This window comes from Bos indicus x Bos taurus, chromosome 28, assembly GCF_003369695.1.
Source record: "Bos indicus x Bos taurus breed Angus x Brahman F1 hybrid chromosome 28, Bos_hybrid_MaternalHap_v2.0, whole genome shotgun sequence".
Lineage (NCBI taxonomy): Eukaryota > Metazoa > Chordata > Mammalia > Artiodactyla > Bovidae > Bos > Bos indicus x Bos taurus.
This window is the reverse complement of record NC_040103.1, coordinates 28,377,408-28,395,885: the sequence shown is the minus strand read 5'-3', so window position 1 is coordinate 28,395,885 and position 18,478 is coordinate 28,377,408. Positions and strand designations below refer to the sequence as shown.

The following is an 18,478-nucleotide window of genomic DNA, read 5'->3' as shown; positions in this document are numbered from 1 at the left end:
TGAACAAGACATAGGATCTCAAGCCAGTAAGCCCTCACCTTTGACAGTAGACCCAGAGAACAAACTCATATCATGAATTCACTGTCTTCTGTAAGCCCTGTGTTTTAGACTTGACACAGATTGCACAAGAAAAGACTAGCATGTGCTTGGCAACCATTCCAAGTTCCTTCCCTCTGCCAGATGTGCCTGTCTTTTACAGGCTGTCCTTGCACTCTCCCCTTTTAAACCTTCGTTAGCCTGATAGTCAGACTGGTGATTTTTCCATGGATTTGAGTTCTGTACCAATTCTGCTTCCACAGAATCATGATATTTCACTGCTGAGATAAATCTTAGAAGAGAGGAGGAAAAATACAATGGTTAACCACATGAGCCTGGATTTGAATCTTGGCTCCATCTTTGACTAGTTTAGTGAATGTGTATGTGCGTGCTCAGTTACTTACAACTTTTTGTGACCCCATGGACTGTAACCCTCCAGGCTCCTCTGTCCATGAGATTTTCCAGGCAAGAATACTGCAGTGGGTTGCCATTTCCTCCTCCAGAGGATCTTCCCAAACAGGGATCGAACCCACATTTCCTGCATCTCCTGCATTGGCAAGTGGATTCTTTACCACTGAGCCACCTGGGAAGCCTGACTAGCTGAGTAGCTTTGGGCAATTTCTGAATTTAGTTTCTGTGTTTTTAAAATCAGGATAACTATATCCACCTCACAGGATTGTTCTGAGGATAAATCTACATATAACACTTAACCTTATGCCTATCATTCACTGGATGTTGAGTAAATGCCTGCTGCTTGCATTATGAGGTTGATGATATAAGCAGATTTAGCCTGGCTCATGCATTCATTGAGCTGGCAGCATAGGCACTGTGCTGGGCACAGGCTTCTGCTCTCAAGAAGCTCGCAATCCATCAGGGGAGAAAGAAGAGGATACAAGTTGTTCAAGTTGTGATAGGTGCTAATTAGAGCCTCTGACCTCCATGGGAGGTGGGGGAAGAGTACCTTTGGGTGGACATATGAGTACCTTTGTCTGCCTGCTATTCTCAATCTCAGCCTGTCTTCATTTTTTCCTAAAAGGTTAGGACCTTCAGAAATTGGCACCTTTTAGAGGCCCTGGCATTATCTCTTCCTTGGCTATTTTAGAGCTTGGAAACCTGTCTTTAGACATAATTTAGCACAGAATTTCCCAAACAGCATTGTGAAGAACATTATATACTGCAATATGTTAATGGTTCTGTGGGTTTAAAACAAAACCCCCAAAAAGTGTTCCATGGGTCAAATAAGTTTGGAAAATGCCAAGTTATACAGAAATCCTTCCTGCAGCACTACTCCTGCCAACTTTTTAATATGCTAATGTGCATTATTAATCTCCAAGAGAGTGATAAAATTTCCAAACTTGACTTGCCCTAAAATGTCTTTTAACAACTTACAGAGCTAATGTTCCTCAGAACAGTTGGAGAACCTAGGCAGGTGGCATTTGCAGATTTACATTCCAGTGTGATCTAATCCCTCTAGAGTGAAAATGGCAAATTTTGTTGAGGCTACTTCTTTAGTTCCTCATGGCCCATGTGAAAAAGACAACTGTCAGGCAAGAATGAGATGTCTTTGGTGAATCTGACCATCTGGAGAAGCAACCTTTCTACATGAACTAATAGTGTGTTTCTACTATGGGTCATCTCTTGTTTCTCACTAAAGAGGATTTGGTTCTATTGCTTATTCATACACATATTGGGCATAAAATTAGATGTATAACCTCTCAAGGGCTGTCTGAATGATTTACCTAGCCTGCTGAAGAAGGTAATGGAAAATTGAACATGACTCCTTCCCCATGGCATCCTATGATGGAACAGTTAGAAATTATTTGAATTGGAGCTCTAGAATGAGCTATGGCCTGTATGACTTAGAGTGTTCTTATTTCTGCCAAGACAATAAAAGGTTTCCAGGTGGTGAAAAGCCCCTTATGAAACATCTTAGAATATTAGAGATTTGGGACCTTGTAGGTCCAGTTGTGCTTCCTGTGTACTTTGAACTACAATACAGGAAACAGTGGCACAGATACAGTCCATGACCTTTAGTACTCATGCTCCAGCACCGGCCCCTTAAATTGAAAACCATAATTTATGACATAGTTGCCCTCAATTCTGTATAGTCATTCTATATGTACACTTTACCTAATTACCTGACAAGTCAGGAAAACAAATAGTAAAACCTGTGGCATAACTCCTACAAGGTGCCCTCTGCAACCCCAAGTATTTTTACTGAAAGGTAGGATTATCCTCTGTTTTATGGAAAAGGAAATACAAAATGAAGCACCTTACCCTTGGTTACTCAGCTAATAAGTAGAGCCAGAATTCAACCTCAGGGCTCTCTGATCCCAAAGCCTGTATTCTTTCCATACCATCATGTTGTCTCTTTATACCCCAAAACGCTTCTGGGATTTGAAAATCTTTGCTGAATGTAATCTAGGAGGAGACAAGGCAGGTTCACCATTCTGAACTCTGGTTCTCAGTAGCGTAGGGAGGACAGGCACTAGCTTGTTTCCTCCCAGTTCCCTTTGGTTAAGAGTTGACCATTCTTGGCTGGGAATAGAGTCCTTTTGATAAACTCTGATGTTTTGGAGTCAGTGCCCTTCTGTTAGATATGGAATAGGACATTTTTCCCCCTACAGTTGTCTCTTCTGTTCAGAACCATGTTTTCCAGCTCAGACACACTCTGACATCTGTAGTGCATACTCTACAGTGACACAGATTCTTGGAATTGTCTAATCTAGCTTCTTATGCCCACAAAGGAACGTCTTAGTAGACACATCTACGTTGTTCACTTTTCTGACCATATTTCTCTTCGGTGAAAAAACCAATACACAAAAGCCTGCAATGACTTAAATATGGTCATCTAGCAAGGAAAGTTGGTACCCCTTTGAAGGATCCCACAGAACAGAAAATATATATGTCTATACTAAGCTGTCATTTCTGAACATCAGATTATAGGATATACAGATGTGGACTCCTGAACTTCTAACGATCCAGGTGTTCCTTATCACCTCTACTTGTAGGTGTGGCAGTGTTTTATTATACTTTCAGAGACACTTCCAACATCTAGCACTTATTGAAAGTTAAATATACTCAAGAAGTTTGTAAGCATAAATTCTGGTTTTAAACTCAAACCTGATTTTGAGTCACTGTAACTCACTAGCTTTCTGTCTTTGAACGAATCACTGAAGCTTTCAGACTTCAGTTTCCTGATCTGTAGAGTGGTGATATAGACTCCTTGCTTCAAGCCACTGAGAGAATCAAATGAGATAATCCTATATTGAAGAAAGTAGGGAAAACCACTAGACCATTCAGATATGACCTAAATCAAATGCCTTACAATTATACAGTGGGAGTGAGAAATAAATTCAAGGGATTAGATCTGATAGAGTGCCTGAAGAACTATGGACGGAGGTTCGTGACATTGTACAGGAGGCAGTGAAGAAGACCATCCCCAAGAAAAAGAAATGCAAAAAGGCAAAATGGTTGTCTGAGGAGACCTTACAAATAGATGAGAAAAGAAGAGAAGCAAAAGGCAAAGGAGAAAAGGAAAGATAAACCATTTGAATGCAGAGTTCCAAAGAATAGCACAGAGAGATAAGAAAGCCTTCCTCAGCGATCAATGCAAAGAAGTAGAGGAAAACAATATTATGGGAAAGACTGAAGATCTCTTCAAGAAAATTAGAGATACCAAGGGAACATTTCATGCAAAAATGAGCACAATAAAGGACAGAAACAGTGTGGACCTAACAGAAGCTGAAGATATTAAGAGGTGGCAAGGATACACAGAAGAACTATACAAAAAAGATCTTCGTGACCCAGATAATCATGATGGTGTGATCACTCGCCTAGAGCCAGACATCTTAGAATGCAAAGTCAAGTGGACCTTAGGAAGGAAGCATCACTATAAACAAAGCTAGTGGAGGTGATGGAATTCCAGCTGAGCTATTTCAAATTCTAAAAGATGATGCTGTTAAAATGCTGCACTCAATATGCCAGCAAATTTGGAAAACTCAGCAGTGGCCACAGGACTGGAAAAGGTCAGTTTTCATTATAATCCCAAAGAAAGGCAATGCCAGAGAATGTTCAAATTACTGCACAAATGCTCTCATCTATAAAGAAAGCTGAGTGACAAAGAATTGATGTTTTTGAACTGTGGTGTTGGTGAAGACTCTTGAGAGTCCGTTGGACTGCAAGGAGATCCAACCAGTCTATCCTAAAGGAAATCAGTCCTGAATATTCATTGGAAGGACTGATGCTGAAGCTGAAGCCCCAATACTTTGGCTACCTGATGCAGAGAACTGACTCGTTGGAAAAGACCCTGATGCTTGGAAAGATTGAAGGCAGGAGGAGAAGGGGAAGACAGATGATGAGATGGTTGGATAGTATCACCGACTTGATGGACGAGAGTTTGAGCAAGCTCCAGGAGTTGGTGATGGACGGGAAAGCCTGCATGCTGTAGTCCACGGGGTCACAAAGAGTTGGACACTACTGAGCAACTGAACTGAACTGAACTTAATCCTTTATTATTATACTAGATTGAAATTATGACTATAGACAGCCACCTGTTCTGTTTTCAACCCCAAAGTACTGACTTTCCTCTGTCTATTTATCTTCAGTTAAGTAAGGAGCTAATAGATTAGAAACATCCTCTCCGGATATGGCAATTTGGCAAAAAGTTATTTTTTAAAATATCACCCTAGACCCTGATATGGCTTACTGTTTGTTCTCTTGGAAAGTAGTATCTACTGCTTTTTTCAGCCACTTTTTGAGATTTGTATTAATTTAGAAGTTGTTGTGATTTCTCTGGTGGTCCAGTGGCTAAGACTCTGCACTCCCAATGCAGGGGGCCCAGGTTCAATCCCTGGTCAGGGAATTAGATCCCACATACTGCAACCAAGACCCAGTGCAGCCAAATAAAAATCAGAAAAAAGGAATAAAGAAGTTGTAAGTTGCTTTGTTTTTAATGAGGAAGATTGGAGCTTTTAGTTTCTCCTAAAATTCATCATTCATCTAAAATATCCTGGGATTATTGCTTTCAGAAGGCATTGATTTTCACTGTTCATTCACTGTCGTACGCATCTCTTTGCAGCCCCATTGACTTCAGCACGCCAGTTTTCCCTGTCCTTCACTATCTCCCAGAGTTTGCTCAAACTTAGGTCCATCGAGTCAGTGATGCCATCCAATCATCTCATCCTCTGTTGTCCCCTTCTTCTCCTGCCTTCAATCTTTCCCAGCATTGAAGTTTTTTCCAGGGAGTCAGCTCTTCACATCAGGTGGCCAAAGTATTAGAACTTCAGCTTCAGCATCCATCCTTCCAATGAGTATTCAGGACTGACTGCCTTTAGGATTGAATGGTTTGATCTCCTTGCTGTCCAAGGGACTCTCAAGAGTCTCCTCCAGCAGTAATTCTTCAGCACTCAGCCTTCTTTATGGTCCAGCTCTCACATCCATGCATGACTACTGGAAAAACCATAGCTTTGAATATACACACCTTTGTCGGCAAAGTGATGTCTTTGCTTTTTAATTCGATGTCTAGGTTTGTCACAGCTTTTCTTTCAAGGAGCAAGTGTCTTTTAATTTCATGGCTGTGGTCACCATTCTCAGTAACTTTGGAGCCCAAGAAAATAAAATCTGTCATTGTTTTCACTTTTTCCCCATCTCTTTGCCATGAACTGATGGGACCGGATGCCATGATCTTAGTTTTTTGAATGTTGAATTTTAAGCTAGCTTTTTCACTGTTCTGTTTCACCCTCATCAAGAGGCTCTTTGTTCCTCTTCACTCTCTGCCATTAGAATAGTATCATCTGCCTATCTGAGATTGTTGATATTTCTCTTGGCAATCTTGATTCAAGCTTGTGATTCATCCAGCCTGGCATTTTGCATGATGTACTCTGTGAACTTAAATAAGCAGAGTGAAGTATACAGCCTTGACATACTCCTTCCCCAATTTGGAACCAGTCTGCTGTTTCATGTCTGGTTCTACCTGTTGCTTCTTGACCTGCATACAGGTTTCTCAGGAGACAGGTAAGATGGTTTAGTATTCCCATGTCTTTAAGAATTTTCCACAGTTTGTTGTAATCTACACAGTCAAAGGCTTTCACGTAGTCAGTGAAGCAGAAGTAGATGTTTTTCTGAAATTCTTTTGCTTTTTCTATGATTCAACGGATGTTGGCAATTTGATCTCTGGTTCCTCTGCCTTTTCTAAATCCAGCTTGTACATCTGGAAGTTCTTGGTTAATGTACTACTAAAACCTAACTTGTAGGATTTTGAACATTACCTTGCTAACATGTGAAATGAGCATAATTGTACAACGGTTTAAACATTCTTTGGCATTGCCTTTCTTTGGGATTAGAATGAAAACTGACATTTCCAGTCCTGGGTCCACTGCTGAGTTTTGCAAATTTGCAGGCATATTGAGTGCAGCACTTTAACAGCATCATCTTTTAGGATTTTAAATAGCTCATCTAGAATTCTATCACCTCCACTAGGTTTGTTCATAGCAATGCTTCCTCAGGCCCACTTAACTTCACACCCCAGGATTTCTGTCTCTAGGTGAGTGACTATATCACAGTTATCTGGGTCATTAAGACCTTTTTTGTATAGTCAAGAATACACAGAAGAATATACCTTTTGTATATTCTTGCCACCTTTTTTAAATCTCTTCTGCTTCTCTTAGGTCTTTGCTGTTTCTGTCCTTTATTGTGCCCATCTTTGCATGAAATGTTCCCTTAGTATCTCCAGTTTTCATTATTTAACTTATCTATTCCTAGGACTGTGTGTGTGTGTGTGTGTGTGTGTGTGTGTGTGTGTCACTCAGTCATATCTGACTCTTTGTGACCCCATGGACTGTAACCCACCAGGCTCCTCTGTCCATGGAATTCTCCAGGCAACAATACTAGAGTGGGTAAGCCATTCCCTTCTCCAGGGCATCTTCAGGACCCAGGGATCAAACCCAGGTCTCCTGCATTGCAGGCAGATTCTTTACCATCTGAGCCACCAGGGAAGCCCTGTTCCTAGGACTATCTATGCCCTATCAATATCTCTAGTATCTGTAGCAATCAAAGGGTAATTGTCTACTAGACTGTAAATTCTTGAGGACAAGAACCATGTTTTCCACATCTTTGTGTCCTGCTCTGAGCCTAGAATAATTATTTATATATAGTAGATATTTAATTAATGTTGAATAAATGAGTGAATTAATTTTTAACCTGATCAGATCCTGAAAAGGATGGTATAATTCTCTAATAAAAGCCTAGGGTGAGGGGGAGGACAAGAGGAGTATGACACCTTCCCTTGTCATTACTTTCCTTGACACATGGGCAAATCACAATTTCTCTGACCTCAGGTTAGATGTTATACTAAATATTGCCAAGCATTCTTCCAGATTTGAAACTCTGTAACTAAATCAGCTTTTAACTGAATGTAGTAATATTTTAAGGAACATGTTGTAGCCTAAAGCTGTATCCAAATCTGTGAAAATGAACTGACTTATAATTATCAAATACATTTGAAATCAGAGCAAGGCTGTTGAATTCCCAAAAGAATGGTGGCAGTTTTAATTTATTTTCTTGTTAAGAAATCTAAAACTTAATTAGATCTTGGCTAGTGCCTTGATAAGAGCTGATTCATAAAGCTTGGTATAGTACTTGCAGAAAAGTGACAGTTCCATAAAATGTACCTAGAATGAGCATAGCTGTATATAAAGTATTATTTGAGGAATCTCTAAAGGACATTCCCAACCATAAATACCTTCCCTACTTTGTTGCTTATAACAAATTACAACAAATTTGCAGCTTAAAATACCACCTGTTTATCATACTAGTTTTCATAAGTCAGAGAGTCAGGCACAGTGTAACTGGGTTCTCTGCTCAAAGTCTTTAACAAGACGGAAATCAAGGCATCAGTAGGACTGCTTTCTCATCTGGAGTTCACAGACAGTCCTCTTCTAAGCTTATTTGGGTTCTTGGCAGAACTCAGCTCCTTTTGGGTGTAGGACTGAGGTTCCTTTTTCATACTGGCTGTCGCTCTCAGCAGGCCACTGCAGTTCCTTGCCATGTGGTCCTCTTACAGTATGGCAGCTCACTTCTTCAAAGCCAGCAGGAGAATCTTTTTCCTCAGTGTGCGAGATGGGTTCTTACATAATTGTAATCATGAGAATGACTATCCCATTGCCTTATCCATATAAAGTAACCTAATCACAAGAGTGGTATCACGTCCTATTCACAGGTCTTGCCCACTTTCAAGGAGAGGAGATTTTACAGGGTGTGGGGATCTTGAGGACCATCTCAAAATTCTACCCACCATACCAGCTGTAATTCCAGAAATTACCAGTTAAATTCTTTTGAGGACTTCTGAAGATATGCACATTTTAATTCATCTAAGCCATGTTATCTAAAAGGATGTTAACATGTCAGTCATAAAATTTTAGGGCTTAAAGGGAGCTTAGAAATCATTTTACTTAAACCCTCACTTCCTTGTTTTTAACTTCTTTAATTACACTTGAAGGAAAATGGCTTGCTCAAATCACAGCTAGTGTGATACAAAACTGAGACCAGAGATTCCAGTTCATTCACTTCCATACCACTGTTCTGTCAAGTGCATAGCACTCACTGCCACTAGAAGGGTCTAGAGAATTCTATAGGTGACTCAGTGCTTTTATGAGAAGACGAAAATGGGGGAAAGTTTACAGCAAGAATGTACGGGAGAGCATCCCCAGATGCATGAAGACAGGAAATGGGAATGTCATAAAGATGTGTGGAGAAGAGGTTATGGGGAAAAAGCTCCTATTTTGTAAATTCTTGTATTTTTTTAATTTATTTATTTATTGGCCATGCTGCCAAGCATTCAGGATCTTAGTTCCCTGACCAAGGATTGAACCTGTATCCCCTGCAGTGGACGCACAATCTTAACCACTGGACCTCTAGGAAAGTCCTTATAAATTCTTTTAAAGTTTGTGGGAGGCAGGCTCCTGTGCTTCAGTTCATTATTTCATTTTGTAAGAACGTTTATGTGTGAAGGAGAGTGCTTGCCAGGATTCCATTCATTTAAGACAAAGGCATCAATTTTTAAAACAAAAGTATTCATACTGTAGGCACAGAAGCTCAAATTCTGAAAGAAATGTTTGCTTTATGAGGCACTTTCTCTCTCTGCAGAGAACTAATTTATTTTCCCCAAAATTTAAAGTCACTTAGCAGTTCTAAAGATTGATTCTGGCTTACCTCTGTTGCTTTGAATATGTTGTGATTTAGTGAAATTATTTATAAGTGCCCCAAGGAGAAGGAGAGCTGCTTTAGGGACTCATGATTACCATTGAAGGAGAGAGGAAAGAGGGTAAGATAAACCACCAAAACACCCACCTAAAGAGACAAGAACATCAGCAGCATTATATCCTGCTATGAAAAGGATCAGAAATAAATTACACCAACTGGGGAAGTATAGAGGTTAGTATTTAATGCAAGCGCTGCTTTGCAGGGGCTTCAGAGGCTACTGCCCTTAGAGACCTCTGCAGTTTTGATAAGACACTTGTTAAGATGAAGTGTATTTAGCCTTTTGTATCATTTCAGCAAGCTGAACTTAAATATCTCAGTTGCTTTCAACTTTAGTTATCAGAGATTCAGACTCTCTTGAGGCTGACAACTGTAGCCCACCAAGGAAGTAATTTTGCAAAGCAAGCATAAAAGCCACTTCCAAGATTGAGGTTAGAATAATATAAAGAAGTGGTTATCTAAATAATGACACGTGCTCTTGGTGGAATGCTGTGCACCTGTCAAAAAGGAATTGCTTATCTATTGGAATGGAATTATTTCTTAGATATGTTGTTAAATGAGTCAAGGAAAACCATGTATTTAAATCATTTTGTGGGAAGAAGTGAAGAATAAATATTTGATTTTCTATCTATAAAATATTTCTAGGGAAACTGGAGATGTTCGTTGCTTCCGGACAACATCTGGAGGGGGAAGGGACATTGAGAGGGAGACTTCAACCCTTTTGTACCATTTGAATTTCAAACAACTAAACGTATTATATAATGAAAAATAACTTTTTAAAATAAAAAATAATGAAAATTTAAAAGAGTCAAAGAAGGAAAAGCAAATATGGTAAATTTTGGTAACATGGTAAATTGGTCTCGAGGTAAGACCTGGCTGTGTTATAAAGGTTTCCCTGCAAGGAGACTTGACTGGCCCCTTGCCAGTCTGTCCTGATGGCAAATCTATCCTAATGCTCTCATCCCCACCTGCACCTCTGTTCAAGCTGTCTAGTCGGGCATTAGCCTCCTTTCCTGCTTCCAGTCCTTACTCAAACTGATTCCTCCACCACCTACTACTTACTACTTTACATGCCATATCTGGAGCAGTCTGTCTCTTTAATCCTTTGGAATGAGGATCCAAAATGTACCTCTAACCAAATACAAACTATTCCACTGTAACCCATGTGTGTCTGTTAATATGTCTGATAATTCTCCTATATGTTTCACAATCTTAATGATATGTATGGTCTCCCCCACTGAACTGTGATTGCCTTCTGAATGTGGCACCTGAAATCACTGCCTAATGGAGCTGGTAGAAATGCTTGCCTTTTGTGGACAAATGTGATGAGCATTTTTAATGACACCAGATACAGTACTGGACAATGGCAATAAACCTTCCTGTCAACCAGTTTTACTAGGTTAAGCATGTAAGCCTGTTGAAACAGTCATCTGGAAGGATGCTCTGAGGTTCAGAAAACCTGGCCACAGTTTTTTTTCTGGCATATACCAGTATTTAAGAGCCAGGATCACCAGCATCACCTCTGACAGGTGGACGGCCTGAGCACACAGAGCTGGTCAACCTGCCTGTGGCTCGGAAGCACTGTGCATAACACAGAGTGTTACAGTTTTCATTATTAGTGTACTGCGTTACTCTTGGCTCCTGAAATTGCTTGTTATCCTAAATGTTGTCCTTTCCTTCCCACCGCCCCCCTCCTTCAGTCAGGTTGAAATGTGTGTGTTGTATTAGCCAAAGTACCCTGGAAGAAGATGCAAAAGAAAGGACAAGTGCTCTTTAAAGGAAAATCCTTCCCCCTGTCCTCACCTTCCCCGAAGCCATCCAGGGATGGACTTAAGAAACTAAGACCTCTACATCATAAGCCTTTTCAGAGCTGAAGCAGAAATGTCTCCCTCACTTAACCTTGGCTGTCACAAGCCAGCTTTTGATTTTCTCCACTACGGTCCAGGAAGACAGGAACCATCACATGGCCACACAGCTAGAGACTGTCAACCCAACTTGGCGTATCACCTTTCCAAACGCCTTTGCATTAGGAAGAGACAGGCAGCTCCTAATTGGGTCACGCTGTGCACAGCTCAATTTATGCATCACAGGCAGAACTCCCAGGGCCACCTTTATTTCATATGCTTTTCATTGGGTTGCATTTTAGTAAACCTTTCAAGTTGTCCCTAACATTGTCAGTATATGTTCCAAGGGAATACTGATGTCTTCCATCATACAGGACATCAGATCTGTGGTCAGACTACAGTGCTGGCTCTTCACAACCCCTAGTTATTATTCAGTTATTCATCCCTGCCCACTAGCGAGGAGTAATTCATATTTTGGCTTTTCTTCCACCTGAGTTCTTTCTCTTAACTTATAATGAGAGATTCCTGGGAATTTCCTGGTGGTCCTCTGGTTGAGACTCCACACTTTCACTGCCAAGAACACAGATTCAGTTGCTAGTCAGGGAACTAAGATCCCGTAAGTTGCATGGCATGCCCTCCCCCCACAAAAAAAATAGAGTGACAGATTCATGGGGGGATCCACTGTCCACATAAGGGATGGAGTGAGCCCAGTGTGTATAGGAAAAAGCATGGGCTGAAAGTCAGGAGACCTAGATTCTAGGCACAGCCCTGCTACCAGCTAGCTTTGTGGCCCTTTGAATAACGTTGAGCAAGTTATTCAAATTCTTTGCATTTTATCTTTCTTCTGAGGTCTCTTCCAGTTCTAAGATTCTCTGATTCCAAATGGATATTTGGGCTCTTATCCCTCCAGAACTCTCCTTTCCTCTGTTTGAGTACTGTTGTGAATAGATAGTTTTGTGTAATATAGCTTCTGACATTATAGTCACACAAACTCAGTATGTATTTCTTTGTGCTGCTGAATTGTCCAGTCATGGACTATGCCAGAGAGTAATCTGGGGACCTGGCGCATCTCAGATTCTGCTTAGACTTTTCAAAGAGCCAGATGGTTAACACATTTTTGAGTGCCAGTGAGCCTGCTTCTGCAAATTCCTCCCCATCCCAATCTAGTAGAAATCACCCAGTCTCATGCCCATATATTGTTCAGGCAACTGGAGCAGATTTATATCAAAGGAATAGATAGGCCTTGGAAACCTAGGCCTTCTCCAGGGGGATTTCATGCTCCATAGGGATATCTTTCAGATTAGAATCCCAATCATCCATCAGTTAGCATCATTAAATAGGTGAGGCCCACATTCCAGTACCAACAACTGGTCTGCATGGAGAAGCTGAGATCTGGGGCAGAAGTGGTGGGGGATTGTTCTTGCTGTGATTTAATTATGACTTTGTGGTTCAGAGATGTGGAAGCAAATCTGAATGAACCAGCTCTCGGGACCAGCTGTCAAGCACTTGGCTTGTAATCTGTCACCCTACTTGTCCCCAGTACTCTTGGCTGGAGCTCACCAGCTAGTTTAATGTTCCACTGCTCTGATTCACACCATGGGGCCCTGTCTGAGGATCTCAGACAGTGAAAGGGCACCCCAGCCAGGCCCTTTGCTGGCTGGTAACATCCCAGTGGTTTGAATACCTCAGCAGCCCTGTTTTCCTCCTGTAGTACAGAGGGCATTCGAGCCCTCTCCACGTGAGATGAAACATACTCTGTAACTGTTCTGTTGAGAGATGGCCTTTGTAATGAGGCATTCTCACCTGTGGATTCGAGAAGTCCCTGTTCTGCAACCACTTAATACCACTTCAGTGACCTTTTCACCTGAAAAAGCCAAGAGCTCTCACTGACATTGAATATTATTTATTTAATGGTTTATTTAGAGGAGAAGGTCCATCTTCATAGGGAATAGGATGGGCACTGGGAGCATCAAGAAGAATTGATGATGGGCACTCTGCCCTGCGAGAACTGAGAGAAAAAGAGGTGTAGTTATCAGTTAAAACAGGTGTGGTATTGATGTGAAAAGGGCATGGTTAACAAACATTGGCAGAGAAAGGAATGGTTAACATAAAGTGTCCGTATTTATCTAATATGGAGCAGGTTTTGAACCGCTTTTCAGGACACATTTCTGTGGCTGCATAGGGTAGTCTGGTAAATGACCACAATTTGAGAGCACCCAGGGTCTTCTGATCTTATTCTCTTTTCACTGAGCAATCTTCTGAGGTGAATTGTTTCCTTAGTAGATTTTCCTACTGAGAAGTATAATGACCAGCTGTTATCCCTTTAGTTCTCTTAACAGTTACTGTTTTCCTTGCAAATTGGCCTTCTGCTTTCTCTTCCTTCCCCAGGCCATTTAGTTAGCAGGAATTGGTTCTGCCTGAGCCAGCTGAGAAAATAAAGTGTCCAGATCTACCAGGAGAAGTTTCTAAACCCTAAAACTTCCACAGTCTGATAGAGGCCCCGTCTCCCCTGGCAGCACTTGACTACATCTCATGAACATCCACACAGTAGATAGTCTGCTTAAGTCTTGTAGTTCCGAGGGATGATGATTCCTCTTTCATGCTAACTCATGTCCTGGGAGGAAGTGCAGTGTGAGCACTTCCTAAAGAACCTAAAGCCCTTCACGCCCTGTGAGCAGCCCAGTCCCCTCCAGCCAGAGACTGTGGACACAGGCACAGCCCAGCTTGTGGCCTTTATGCCTTTCTTCTGTCCTTCACCACACAAGATCCTCAGCTATTTCTGTGTCCCTCCACTCCTGTCTCTCGCCCTCAGATTCTGGAAAACGCCAGTGAACCACTCTTTGCACTACTAAGCCACCTTAGCAGTTATCTTGTGGCATCTCCTCTTTTGGATATGAGAAATTGTATCCAAAGAGATCACATAACTCCATCAGGGTCACACGAGCAAGTTGGTGGAGCCAAGACTAGAGCTCAGGTCTTATGACTGCAAGCACAGTTTTCCTCCTGCGTCACCTTGCTCCTCTGCCTTGTTCTGGCGTTTGTATCAGACGACCTTGAGAGCACGGTGGAGAATGCATGGAGGCACAGAGGTGAAATGAGAGATCAAATGCAGAAAAAAAATGACAAGAAAGAACTGAAATTATAGGAATGAAATAAGCAGAGAAAACACGCTGACTTTGAAAAGTTTACGTTGCTTCTGGAAGCAGCAGTGGACAGAGGAGTCTGGCAGGCTGCAATCCCTGGGGTCACAAAGAATCAAACAGGACTTAGCGACTGAGCACACACAAATCTGAGGTTTATAGATACAAACACTTCGTTGCTAGTTGATTCATGAATAGAAATTCATCTTTTTCTCTCCTCTTAGTTTTACCTCACTTAAGAGTGTGTCTATAAGCAATAACATAATTTCTAGATGTAGCTAGATCAAGCTTGAGGATAAATGGCAGAGAAGGCAGGGGAAATCGCCTAATTTCCTTCCTGGCTTGTTTTTCATGAGAACCAATTTTCACATGATTGCTAGTGTTTAACAGTAAATGTCAAAGAGAAAATGGCAGGAGAGAAGAGATTTTCTGATGAAGTCTGGAAAAAGAAAAAGAAAAAACTATTCTGATCTAGCGAGGTGGGGACCACTGCTTCTCTCAAGGGGCACAGTTGGGAGAAACAAAGTGAGTGATGGCAAACCTGTCAGGAGGAGGGGCAGGAGCTCAGCTGTGCATTTCCGCTGTTCATCAATAACTGGTGGTGAAGCCTCAGTGCAGTCAGACTAGCCTCCTTGTTTCTCACCTCCCGGTCCTTTGGCTGCCTCATTATTTCCTTAACTTTTTGTTACTGTGTTCTTTCCAGTGAGAGGGAAATGCCAAGATGGAGACTATAATAATATCAGATATTCTTTACTTTTTGGCAAGGCACTCTTCTGGTAATAAGTTATTAGAAAAGCCACCACTATATGCTTGAGACTTAGAATTCCATCCTTAAATACTATGTGGATTTTAACTTTTAAAAATTTTATTATGGTAAAATATATATAACAAAAGCTGCCATTTAAGTCATTTTTAAAGTATGTCAGTGGCATTCATTACATTCACAATGTTGTACAACCATCAATACTATTCCAAAAATTCTCCATCACCCCAAATGGTAAATCTATACCTATTAACCACTAACTTCCCAGCTGTTGGTAACCTCTTATCTACTTTCCCTATGAATTATTATCAGGCATTCTTACTTAATTATATATACCTCCTAAAGTGTGGCAGCAATAGAAAAAAAAGGAACCTGAAGTGAAAAGGAAGGGTGGTTATGGATTAAAAACTGAATTATCACAAATACATCTGAAAATTTTTACTATGATGGAATATTTTTATCCTTCCATTCAGAGAAAGCAAAACGAAAGTCCCTCTGCTGGGCTAACTCAATGTCTTTCTTCTTTCAGTGACCATGCAGCAGGTAGCCAGGACAGTGGCTAAAGTGGAACTCTCAGATCACGTGTGCGATGTGGTGTTTGCGCTCTTTGACTGTGATGGTAAGTGGGGCCCTCTGGAGTCCGGCAGGAAAACCGAGCTTACTGCCCTTGGCGTAGACACTGTTTCTGACGGAACCTTGCAGATAGCTCCAGTGTACCAGCCGAGACTGTCACAGCAGCTTCTGAACTGGCTCCCATACTCCAGCTGTGCCATTCTCCAGGCCATCGCCATCATCAGCCAGCCAGAAATCCATCCAAAATGAAAATCTAACTACATCTTCCTCCCTTCTTGCAGTCCTCCTTTCCTGCCCTGAAGATAAAGTACAAACCCTTTAAGGAGGATGCAGGCTCCTTAGGGACCTGTGTCCCTGCCTGCCTCGTTGGTTTCCTGACCCTGCCTGCACCTCTGTGTCCAGCAACACCTCACTCAGTGTGGTTCTCCAGCAGCTGGACTGCTTCCTGCCTGTGCCTTTGCTTGTGCTATAACCACCACTGAAATGCCTCCCCCGTCTCACTCCCCTGTGTGTGGCCAATTCCTGCTCATCCTTTGGGAGTCAACTTAAGAGTCACCTCCAGGAAGTCTTTACTGATCTGTAATTGTACCCTCCCCATCCTGAGCTAGACATTCCTCCTCTGTGCCCCGTAGCATCCTCTGTTTACCCCATTATGACGTCTACCATAATACTTAAATAATTTACTTGTCTCTCCCACGATCTGATGGTATTTCAAGGGACAAAGTCATTTTTATCTCTTTATTCTCAACATCTAGCATAGCACAGGACCTGACATATAATATAGTCTCATTCAACTTCTGTCACACTACACTGAATTGTCACTGAGTTGCAGTTGAAAACATCAGGGAAGGCACAAATCAATTCACTTTTAGCCAAGAGAATTGAATTTGGCCGTGAGAGAGTGCTAGGCTTTGGAACCGACACGATGTGACAGTGGAATTTTCTCATCTTTGTTTCAAGGCCTTCACTTATCTCTGTTGTGTTTGCCTCTTCTTTTAGGCAATGGAGAGCTGAGCAATAAGGAATTTGTTTCTATCATGAAGCAACGGCTGATGAGAGGCTTGGAGAAGCCCAAAGACATGGGCTTCACCCGCCTCATGCAGGCCATGTGGAAATGTGCACAGGAGACTGCCTGGGACTTCGCTTTGCCCAAACAGTAACCCAAAGCTGCACAAGGAGCCCCTCTCCACACCAGGCTCCTTGGGCAGAGCCTTGGCACAGCCTCCCTGCTGCTACTTCTGGAAGTAGTGCTCCCGTTCTCCTGGGAATGATCTTAGGATTCAAGTCTCCCCTGTCCCCACATTCTGCTAGGCTGATTCTGATCCAGTGAGTCTCTCTAGAGGTTCTCAAAAACATGAGCAAGTCCGAAAAGTGCAGACCCTTTGCATGTTCAACACTACTATGCGTTCAAGCACCTATGGATAAAGAATGCAGGCAACTGTCCACATACCTGCCAACCCTGGGAAACACCCAGTTCTCAAGCCGTCTTGCTCTGGATTTATATTAACAAGAACATTCCTTGCTTCTCCTCCTGCTGGTGTTTTTAAGCTACAAATTTGGGAAACCTCTGACAGAAAAAGGAAATCAGTGATGAGTGATAACAAGGATGACCAAGACCCCCCGAGTTGGCAGGAAGCCTGGGCCCAAGGATGGATTTGTGTCAGTCCCCAGGGTGGCTCTGAGGCCTGCTCCGAAAGGCCATGTGCACAGGGGGGATGGAGCGAGATTAGGAATTTAAAGCAGCTGCTTCATGGCTGTCCCCACCCCCTTCTTTTCCTCTCAGGCTCCCTAAGAAGACTCCAGCACGACTGTGCTTACGAAGTGAACAGCAGTTGAGCTCGTGTTCCCTGCAAGTGCCATTTCCCCCCCAGGTGTGTGCCTCTGGAGCTGAGGCCCAGCTCAGAGCCTGTCTGTCCTCTGTCTTAAAAACACTTGTAAAATACCACTTTAATTATAACAGTTTGCAATAAACAACCCCCACACACAAAGGCTCCTGTGTCCTTTATTTTAGGATCCTCCAGGGCCCTTTCCATTTCACTTCTCCACTGGCTTTGAGATCCTGCTAGCAAGAGACCTATTTTCTTTCTACCAGAATCTGGTTCTTCCTGTTGAGAGGACACATCAGGCATAAACAAAAAGTGAGGGTATCTGAAGGTTAGTGGTGGCGTTTTTCAACATGGTTTGGATAGCATTTCATCCTGGACCACGTTAGGTGGTCCATAATCACTCATGCCCCACGATAAGGAACTAAGATAGGGGTGGTGGGGGGTGTGGGGGGATATGAGACATCATCTGGTACGGCAGATGTCAGTGTTAAGCACTATAGCAACTGGGAATTCCCTGGTGGTCCAAGGGTTAGGACTCCACATTCCCATGCTGAGGGCCCCGGTTCAGTCCATGGTCAGGGAACTATTAATAAAATCCCACAAGCCTTGCAGCATGGCCAAAAAAAAGAAAAAGTCCATAGCAACCGGTGTTTTCTATGGATTTAGCTCTGCCACTAATTCAGTGTGACCTTAAGCAAGCAAGCGATTTCCCATCTGTTTTCTCAACTATAAAATGACAGATAGGGTTCAGCCTAATGGGCTTAGAGATTTTACTCCATGTCCAGAAACCTCTCCCTCAGCTCTTCTCCAGGGTACCTCCAACCTCCAGAACCTCCAGGTAATGCTCCCTGGCAGGATAGGGTCTCACTGCCAATGTAATAGAACCCCAATACCAAAAGCCCAGTGCTTCCTTTGAATCCTGAAAGTTGGTAGGGAGTGTTTATCAGCAGGAGAAGAGCAGAGATGTGGGTCTGCACCTGTGGACTGTGCCAACCCCAGCATTTTCTCCAGAGCAGTTTAATAAGTCTAGTCCTAAGA

The 18,478-nt window shown here is 42.3% G+C and overlaps 1 protein-coding gene and 1 non-coding gene across 5 annotated transcripts in view; both read left to right on the top strand.

Moving 5' to 3' along the window:
- Positions 1–17,603, top strand: part of MICU1 (mitochondrial calcium uptake 1) — a 216,188-nt gene extending 198,585 nt beyond the window's left edge. For 2 of the 4 annotated variants that reach the window (XM_027531092.1, XM_027531090.1), the window contains 2 exons: positions 15,571–15,660; positions 16,614–17,603. In XM_027531092.1, coding sequence (XP_027386893.1) covers positions 15,571–15,660; positions 16,614–16,774 — 251 coding nt within the window. In that variant the 3' untranslated portion in view covers positions 16,775–17,603. The remainder of the gene's footprint in view (positions 1–15,570; positions 15,661–16,613) is intronic. The other 2 variants (XM_027531093.1, XM_027531091.1) reach the window with 2 other exon arrangements.
- On the top strand, positions 4,828–4,900 carry TRNAG-CCC. The gene has a single exon. It is a non-coding gene; the product is annotated as a tRNA-Gly (tRNA).
- Positions 17,604–18,478: the final 875 nt, after the last annotated feature.